The sequence below is a fragment of the Crocodylus siamensis genome, chromosome 15, assembly GCF_052110815.1.
Source record: "Crocodylus siamensis isolate JL-2025a chromosome 15, ASM5211081v1, whole genome shotgun sequence".
Taxonomy (NCBI): domain Eukaryota; kingdom Metazoa; phylum Chordata; order Crocodylia; family Crocodylidae; genus Crocodylus; species Crocodylus siamensis.
Genome location: NC_143409.1, coordinates 49,800,395 through 49,810,286, shown reverse-complemented (window position 1 = coordinate 49,810,286; position 9,892 = coordinate 49,800,395). Strand labels below are relative to the sequence as shown.

General features: G+C 55.3%; 1 protein-coding gene across 1 annotated transcript; it reads left to right on the top strand.

Annotated features, from left to right (window-relative positions):
* The first annotated feature begins 501 nt into the window (after positions 1–501).
* LOC149852690 (uncharacterized) lies at positions 502–9,595 on the top strand. The gene is made up of 6 exons (XM_090029735.1): positions 502–916; positions 1,217–1,397; positions 1,593–1,765; positions 2,242–2,368; positions 4,077–4,193; positions 7,006–9,595. Exons 1-6 carry the CDS (start codon positions 626–628, stop codon positions 8,328–8,330), a joined length of 2,214 nt encoding a protein of 737 aa, XP_089885861.1. The 5' UTR covers positions 502–625; the 3' UTR covers positions 8,331–9,595.
* The last annotated feature ends 297 nt before the right edge of the window (positions 9,596–9,892 follow it).

Below are 9,892 nucleotides of genomic sequence, written 5' to 3'. Positions count from 1 at the left end.
GTGACGGAGGGAACCAAGTCGGCGTGGCGCGTGGCGACCAGTGGCCTCTCTCGGGGTTCGGTATTTTTCCACAGATTTATCGAAGGTCTCCATTCAGGTGTCGGTAGCGGGCTGGCTAAGTTGCGAATGACACCAGACCGTGGGGAAGCACGGTTACACTGGAGGACAGGCTGAGGATTCAAGCAGACTTGGCCAGGCTCGCGAAGGGGGTGGAGGAGAACTTGATGGCCTTCAGCAGAGAGAAACGCAAGGTGCTGCCCTCGGGAGAGGGGACCCGCATCGCGCCTACGCTTCGCTCGCCAGCACCCCGTCCGAAGAGACTTGGGGTCACGGCTGACCACGAGACTAGTATGAGCCACCACCAGTGCGATGCTGGAGCCGGCAACGCAAACAGGCCGCGGCCTGCATCTACCAACGCTCCTCAAACGAGCCCCCAGATGTGGTTCTCCCGCTGGACTCGGGCTCTCCGGCCCCGGCCCCGGCCCCCTGGTCAGCAAAAGCCTTTCCTCGTCCCCTTGTGTGAGAGGCAGCTGTGAGGCTGTGCGCGCCCACGGGGCCGCGCGTACCGCTCGTGCTGGCGACGAGCGCACGCCCGCAACCGCCGCCCACAGCGGCTGGCATCCGGATGCCTCCGGGCAGGACGCACTGCGCATGCCCAGCTGGGCGCGGAGGCGGAGCAGTCACTGCGCAGGCGCCCCCGGGCCGAGGAGGAGGGGCGAGATCCCTCAGGCGGGACCGGGAGGGGGCGGGGCGCGGTGCCGGGGCGGAGCTGCGAGGGCTACCGGACCAGCGCCGGTCGGGGCGCGGGGAGGAGCCGGTCCAGCGGCGGGAGGCGCGGGGGGTGGCACCCGCACGCCAGGAACCTGGAGCCGGCGCTTCCGGGGCTGCGCTGCCGGGAGCCGAGGGCCCGCGGCAGGTCTGCATCCGCCTGCGGGAGCGCTAGCGGTGGAGCTGGCGGTGCTGGAGTTGGCCCTGGCCGTCCTGCCCCGGGAGATGCGGAGCTGGGCGTCGGGGCGCGGGGTGGGAACCTGGGACGAGGCGGAGGCCCTGGCTGAGGGGGTTTGGCTGGGGCAGGTGGAGGACGAGGAGCTCCATGTGGGAGCGTTTCCCCCGATCGTGGATGCTGCCAGCCCCGTCTCGATGTGCCTGGGGGATGTCTCCTGCCACCCCATCCCCCAGTCCCAGCTCCCCGGTGATATGTGCCTCTTGTCCCCAGGTCACGGTGAGCATGAAGGTCGAGGAGCTGGCCTCAGCCAGGATGCAGCCCCCTGGGGCGCTGCAAGAGCCACAGCCCCAAACTGCGGATGCGCCTCTGGGGGAGGCAGCACAGAGGGACAGCCCAGGCCCTCAGGACCAGCCCCCTCGTGGCCCCAGAGTGAAGCCCCTTCCAGATCCAGGTGAGGAGCTGAGTGCAGGCTGGGGCGTGGGTCTGAGTGCTGCAGTGGTTGTCTGCAGTCTCTCCCCCCCGCCCCCCCAATATACAAGCTAAGGCCTGCGGCTACCACCGTCACAGGCCAGTACGGGAGAACAGCAGGGCTGTCCCCTGCCAGCAGCACCAGGCCTGACCTGTGCATTGTCTTCCCCACCCACAGGTGCAGGAACCAGGAGCGAAGCTCATCAGCAGCCTCCTGAAGAAGGGCCTGCAAACCTGGAGCTGCCGGGGACTCCCCCAGGGAGGCTGCGGGAGAGGGGCTCCCTGACCCCTGAACGGAGCCAACTGCAGAAGGGGCAGGGGAGGCTGGGAAAGCAGACGGAGAGCACAGAGGTGAGCAGGGCACTAGCTCCAGCGGGGCTGGGAGTGCAGCTGGGACTGTGGCTGGGAGGAGCAAGGGTTGCTGTCAAGAGTTTGGGGAGCAGCGAGACCTAAGGAGCAACAAGCCTCTGGTGATAGGCACTGCGACCACACTCAGCCAGTATTTGCCAGAGCTTGCCCCCCAGTGCCAAGAGCCAGGGGTGCTGGCACGAGTGGGTCAGGCCACAGTTGTGGAGGCCAGAATATAAAGATTCTGCCTCGGCTACCAAGCACGTAGAAAGCGATGAGCTGGTCCAAGGCAGGCACATAGACCCCTATATCCATGGCTGCACCCACATACCCTGTCAGTGCAGAAGTGGGTATTTTGCACCCCTGGGTGTCATGGCCCAGCCTGCAGAGCAGTGTCGTGCAGAAGGATTCTGGAGAGGGGGCGGGGGCTGGAGGCAGCTGGACCAGGAGACACTGATGGGTAATTCTTGTGCCTGCAGCTCCAGGAGGCCTTTGAGGCCGTGGCTGTGTATTTCACGCGGGAGGAGTGGGAGCTGCTGGAAGAGGCACAGAAGGGGCTTTACCGGGACCAGATGCTGAGGAACTGGCGAGCCCTCGTTTCCCTGGGTAACGCTGTTTCCTGCTTCTCCCTCCAGCCATGTCAGCGCTGACATTTGTTGTTTCCTCCCTGCATCTCGGCACTCTCCACCTCGAACTTTTCCCTGGGGGTTGATATCCACATCCTCCCCATGGCTTCATGTATGATCATGCATCTCTCTTGTTTCACGCCAACATTTCCTGCTCTGTTCCATCTGGCTGCCTTCACCCAAGTCTTCCCCATTCTTTAACCCGCAGTGCTTCCATATCCAGCCATGTCTTGGCGAGTGCATCTCCCTTCCCCTTCTCAGCACGGTGGTCATCTCCAATTCATTGGGTAGAAAAATTCACTGGCAGCTGTTCCACAGGGAATGGTTCCGATTTCTTCCCTGTCCCACCTAGCATGTCCTGGCCCACGTGTCTAACAGTCCAAGCGTGCTCGGTCAGTGCTGCTTAAAACCCCTTTTTCCTCCTTTGGTTATGACCCAAAGCAGCAGAGGGTAATGGAAGTCTTACCAGCCCATGCCGCTACCATCCCTGGGATTAGCATTTCCTTGATTCCATATCTAGCGACTGGTGCACGTGCGATGGAATCTGGGTACTTCTTTCTCCACCTCCCTAGAAGCCTCTGCCCACGTTCCTTCCTACAGTCTTCATCTCCACAGGCTCTGGCTTGACTGTGTTTGCTTGGAGACCTGCTCCCAAGCTTGTTCTGCTGTTCATGGAAGTTGTCTTTTCCTCCTCCCAACATCCCTCTGCACGTCTGATGCCCATCATGGTGATAAAAAGAGGTGGGCTTGGTGCAGGACTGGTGAAAATGGGTTGTCACTTTCAGAAGGTCTCTGATACAGGCATTTTCTGGCTTGTGGGCAAGGCTGAGGGACTTACCTTATACTGGGTGAATTTGCTTTTGTAGTGCTTTCTTTTCCCTCAAGTTCCCCTAAAGGACTTCCTTAGGGAAGGGCTCCAAGGCTTTTAGTTGCCCAGGAAAGGTCATGGCAACCATACCTACATTATTAGCTTCTGTGTACTGCAAAAGGTGTCTCTCTTTCTGCCTTATCTTGTCCATATCCAGGACTCCCAGGACTTTTGTTTCAAACCCTGAAGGATTTCCCAGCTTGTGTGCTCATCTCCTCTTGAGGCATGATCCTCCCACTGGATGGGATGATTGCTTTCACTGCAACTGCAGATATAAAATCTTCCCTTCCTCTGCCCTGTTGAGGAATGACCCTGTCTCCTAGAAAAAGTGTCATGATCAGCCATCTGTCCTGGATTCTGTTCACTGCTGCCAGGCCTCGCTTTAAACGTTCTCAGAAAAGAAACTCGCTTCCATTCCTTTGGCTGGAATGACACTGATAAGACAGATGTTATCCAGTCACCAATGTGTCCAGCATCTATTCATTTTGGTTCCTTGTAAATAGTGAAACTTCTCCTTTCCACTCTTTAGCACATCACACATCACTGCATCTCTACCCCTGTCCCTGGGAACGCTCTCAATTTCACACTTGTTTTATACTTCAAAGTGGTGGGTACTTTTTTCCTATGACCATCCTCCCACCACCTGGGTGATGAAGGCTGTTGTCTGTCAGTGCCTGCTCTTTCATTTTACAAGCCAACCCTTGTCATTTCAGGCCCTTGTTGAATCCTTTAGAGCATTGGATCCATTCCCCAAATCCCAGTTGGTTATTTGGCATCCAGTACCCAGTCATGAATGCTTTTTAACTACTGCCCCAAACAGGATATCAAGGTCCCGCCCCTGACTTAATCTGCCGCATTGTACGAGGACAGGAGGAGCTCTGGGTCTGTGGTGAAGAGGACCGGGGTGACATCTCAAGGTCGGAGGACCTGCTGCCAGGTGAGTTGTGGCTGTCCCTTCCCCTGACTCCCCTCTCAGAAATGCTCCGTGCCCACTGTGACAGGGGTCCAGGAACCTGCAGACCTGCCTGATGCTGCCTTTTCAGGTTTCTCACCTTGAATATCTTATGCAGTCGTGCATCCAGGCAGATGTTGTTCCCTCATACGGAAATTCCAAACTATGAAGATGAGCGGCCTTTCCCTTCTTTCCCTTAAAACAGCTGCTAGGAGACGGGCGAGTTTTCTGTTCTGAAGTTTAGGCACAGGTTTGGTTTCCCTTGGATACCATGGTCTTAAATTCTGTCTTCATTTAGCAGTGTAAGAGTTGATTCCCCAAGGCCAAGGTAGCCGTACCTCTATAGCAGGGGGTTTTAACCTTTTTTAAGCAAGGTACCTCTTCTGGTGGGTACCACTTCCAGAGGGGGGTGGTGCTGACAGACGGCTGGACGTGAAACCTCTGCTTTTGCGTGATGCTGGCACTTGGGCACAGGAGAGCAGCATGTTGGCAGCATGGAGTGGTGGATGGTAGTGGCTCTGCCCCCCATCCCATCACTTCCCGAATACCCCCACTTCTCTGCTGCTTCCATGTACCCCCTGGGGCTTTCCCAAGTATCCCCAGAGATACATGTACCCCTGGTTTTCAACTCCTGCTCTATACCACCCTCTCCCAAAGAATGATGGAAATCAGTATTGTGAGTTGCAGCTCTGTGTGGCCATTATTGTAGGACAAGAGAATGGCCTGGGGGTCTGTCTGGTGTCTCCTGGTCAGGTTGACTTGGAACCAAAGAAGCGTTAGGCCCTGGTCTCAGGTTGCATTGAATGGCTCCATAGGGTTGGTGGAATTCACAGGCTTTCATCGATGTTAGGGTTGGAAGGGACCTCAGTAGGTCATTGAGTCTGACCCCCTGCCCTGGGCAGGAAAGAGCGCTGGGGTCAGACAACCCCAACTAGGTGCTTGTCCAATCTTCTCTTGAAGACTCCAATGTAGGGGAGAGCCCTACCTCCCTTGGAAGCCCATTCCAGATCTGGCAGCCCTTACTATGAAGAAGTTTTTTCTAATGTCCAACCTAAATCTGCTCTCCATCAATTTATTGTTCCTAGTTACTCCAACGGGTGCCCTAGTAAACAGAGCATCTCCTATTTCTTGCTGCCCTCCCCTGATGAATTTATAGGCAGTCACAAGATCACCTCTTAGCCTAATCTTGCAAAGGCTGAAGAGATTTAGGTCCCTCCGTCTCTCCTCATAGGACCTTGCCTGCAGGCCTCTGACCATATGAGTGGCCTCCTCTGAACCCTCTCAAGATTCTCCTCATCCCTCTTGAAGTGCGGTGCCCAAAACTGGACACAGTACTCCAACTGCGGGCTGACCAGTGCCGCATAGAGGGGAAGCATCACCTCTCTGGACCTGTTGTTCATCATGCATCTGCTAGTGCATGATAAAGTGTGGTTAGCCTTGTCAATGTGATAAGGTGAACAACGGCTCATGTTCATCTTGGAGTCAACTATGACTCCAAGATCCCTGTCTGCTGCTGTGCAGGTGAGAAATTCGTCCCCCAGCCTGTAAGTGTGTTAGTGGTTCTTTTTGTCCAGGTGCAGAACTTCGCACTTGTCTTTGTTGAACTGCGTCCTATTTCATTCTGCCCATTTTCCCAACCTGTCCAGATCCACCTGGATCCGTTCCCTAACCTTTGGTGTGTTAACCTTGCCCCATAATTGGGTATCATCTGTGTACTTGGACAGGATGCTCTTTATGCCCTTTTCCAAGTCACCGATGAAGACACTGAATAGCACCGGTCCAAGGACTGAGTCTTGCGGGACTCCACTGCCCATATCTTTCCAGGTCGATATCGACCCATCCACCACCACTCTCTGGGTGCAACCCGTAAGCCAATTTACCACCCACCTGACTGTGTATCACAGCCTGTCCATTCATTTATAAGAACAGAATGTGATACCATGCTGAAGGCCTTAAAGTCTAGGTAGATGACTTCTCCAGTCCTCTGGGAGCTGACTGGAATACCAGGAGTGCTTGAACAGCTGTGCCAGCAGTTCTGCTCTGACACTGGCCAATTCCTTCATCACCCTTGCGTGAAGTTCATCTGGGCCTGCTGATCTGAACACGTCCAGCCCCTCCAAGTGCCCCTTCATTAAGTTTGCACTAACAGTTGCTGGTGTCCCTCCTGTGTCAATCTGTGATCCAATTGGGAGATTTGTCTTGGTCTGTCTCTAGGAATACAAGAGATCTCAAGATTTTTGGCAAGCCCTAGAAATCCACTGTGAGCCCATCCACCCTGGTACCAGGTGCTGCTCTCAGGATTGCCAGAGATCATGGGCAAGTACTAGAGACCAGTCCTAACAATGCACTTTGGCTTCCAGTGCATGCTGACCCAGCCAGGGGGATGACTTGGCATCATCTTGCCTTAGACCTGCCAGTGCTGTGGGACAGAGCAGGCCTTAGAAAGACTCCTCCTTCCTTTACACTGATTCTATCTTTGGTCTCCTGGGCCCATTACAGCAGGTAACCATTCAGATCCTGTCCTAACACATGTCCCAAATGGATTTCTCCCAGGAGGGTCTGAGGGGATGGAGCTGACAGCTGGGCCACAAAACCTAAGGGCCTGGTTCTGGCCTTCACTGAGCAGGGAGCATTAGCCCAGCACAGAAACGTGCCCCTCTTTCACCCACAGCACGTGGGGTTTGACAGGGAGACCTTGTTTTCTTAAATCATAAGTGCCAAGGTCCAGTCATGCTCTCAGGTCCATTGCAACAGAGGGAATAGAATTGCTAACCTAGAGTTTCTTTTCCCCATGCAGGAGGCACCTGGCTGCTGAGCAGATCTGAGAAGCAGAGTCCTGAAGAAGGACCTGCAAACCTGGAGCCAGCCAGGACTAATGAAGGGAGTTTTGGCAAGATGGAATCCCTGACACCTCATTGTGGGAAGAGCTTCATCCAGTCTTCCCACCTGGCCCAGCACCAACGCACCCACACAGGGGAGAAGCCATATCAGTGCTCTGTGTGTGGGAGGAGCTTCACCGGGCCCTCATACCTGGCCCAGCACCAGCGCATACACACAGAGGAGAAGCCACATCAGTGCTCTGTGTGTGGGAAGGGCTTCATCCAATCATCCCACCTGGCTGTGCATCAGCGCATGCATGAAGTGAAGAAAACATATCAGTGCTCTGAGTGTGGGAAGACCTTCATCAGTTTCTCCCGTCTGGCACGACACCAGCTTGTCCATACAGGGGACAAGCCATATCAGTGCTCTGTGTGTGGGAAGAGCTTCACACAGTCCTCTGACCTGGCCATCCACCAGCGCTTCCACACAGGAGAGAAGCTACATCAGTGCTCTGTGTGTGGGAAGAGATTCCCACGGGTCTCCCACCTGGTACGGCACCAACGCATCCACACTGGGGAAAAGCCACATCAGTGCTCTCTTTGTGGGAGGAGCTTCACCAGTTCATTCAACCTGGCCCGGCACCAACGCATCCACACAGGAGAGAAGCCACATCAACACCCTGTGTGTGGGAAGAGCATCACCAGTTCATCCTACCTGGCCCACATCCACAGAGGGGAGAAGCCACATGAGTGCTCTGTATGTGGGAAAAGCTTCACCCATTCCCCCAACCTGGCCATTAATCAGCATATCCGCACAGGCAAAAAGCCACATCATTGCTCTGTATGTGGGAAGAGCTTCACACAGTCCTCCCACCTGGCCCAGCACCAGCATATCCTCACAAGGGAGAAGCCACATCAACGCTCTGTGTGTGGGAAGAGCTTCACTCATTCCCCCGACCTGGACATGAACCACCAAATCCTCACAGGGGAGAAGCCATATCAGTGCTCGGTGTGTGGGAAGAGCTTTAGCCGTTCCTCTTATCTGGCCTTGCACCAGCGCATCCATAAAAAGAAGGAGCCATATCAGTGCTCTGAGTGTGGGAAGAGCTTTACCCAGTCCTCTCACCTGGCCCAGCACCAGCATATCCACACAGGTGAGAAGCCACATCAATGCTCTGTGTGTAGGAAGAGCTTCACCAGTTCCTCCCACCTTGCCATCCACCGTGACATTCACATGCGAGAGAAGGATTATCAGTGCTCTGTGTGTGGGAAGTGCTTCACCCATTCTTCCAATTTGGCATGACACCAGCATATCCACACAGAGGAAAAGCCACGTTAGTGCTCTTTGTGTGGGAAGAGCTTCACCCAATCCTCCAGCCTGGCCAGTCACCAGTGCATCCGCACAGGGCAGAAAGCACATCAGTGCTCAGAGTGTGGGAAGAGAGCCAACCAGTCCTCCCACCTGGCCAGACACCCATGCATCCACACAGGAGAAATTACATTGGACATCTGTGTGCGAGGATAGCTTCCATGAATTGTCCCCGCTGGCCAAACATCAATACAGCTGCACCTGGGAGCATCCATAATTCTGCCATCAGTGCAGATGTTCTGTGCTCAGCTCCTACCAGTGGCTGCATTCAGGCAAGCAGCCCCCTGCTGCTGCAGTGCAGAAAGATTTCAAGCAGCCTTTGGGCCATGTAGGGGACTGCAGAACCTGAAGGACCCAGTTGCTTGTCCGTGGGGTTTGACTGGGGGGAAGGCCTAATAGGAAACACTAAGGAGAGGCCAGCCCAGGCACTGGGGGAACTTATGAGGGGATGATCTTTGTATCAGTCTTGGAGCCTGTGCCTTCCACATTGTTCCCTAAAAGCAGCTGGTCCTCCCTATGGAGAAGTGCCTTCCCAATAGGATACCCCCGACAAGACAGCGCCTGTCCTTGGCCAACTCACTTGCCTGTTGGGTCTGCAAGGAGCTGCTGCCACCCCCTGAGCCCAGTCTGTCAGGTTTTGCTTCTGAGCCTCTCTCCAGAGCTCTACCCCTGGGTGCCTGCTGCTCGCTTGCCATTTGCAGCACTCTGTAATGCAGTCTACACTCAGAAAACCCCAGCACTGAACGTGGTATCCCTGTGGCTGGGCTGTCTGCTCTTTCCAGAGCTGAGAGTCAGGAACCAACCAAGGCCCAGAACCCTTTCAAGGGCAGGTCTCCCTGTCACTTCTGAGCCTGTTCCCTTTGCCAAGGATTCACCGTGGTCCATGGGCTTTTGCAAACCATTGGGTGCAGGATTTGGTCACACTTGAGCCCTCACTCTCATACTGCTATGCAGCAAAGACCCTGCACTTTGGAAGGAGCTTGTGGCCAGGGGACAATAGAGTGCCTTTTCTGGGGGAAATGTGGGAAGGGGGAAAGGAGGTGCAGCCTGTGGCAGGTCCTACCTCCTGTGGAAGGGTGAGAAGTGTATGAGGATGTCCTCTTGGTGAAATGCAGCGTGTTGTCACTTGGGGTATGTTCCCTGATTACTAGTATTCCAATACACCATGTCCCTTGGGGAGGAACTTGCTTTGGCTTTTTTTGTACTTGTCCAGATAAAATGCAAGGTACTAGAGACAGCCTGGGGGTAACATCCTGGGATCCTGCTCCAGCTCTGGTAGCACTGCCCCCCGTGGCCCTCCCAAACAGCCTCGGGTGGCAGCAGAGAGAGAGGTCCCTCTGGAGCATGGGCCAGCTGCAAAGGCAGACTGGGAGATCTGCTCGGTTTGAGGGTGCAACACTCAGCCCCTGCTCATCTGAATGGGAGCCACTCACAGCTCAAGCTGCCTCTGTCTCCTCACTACACAGAGAAACCGGACCCAGGGCAGAGTTGACATG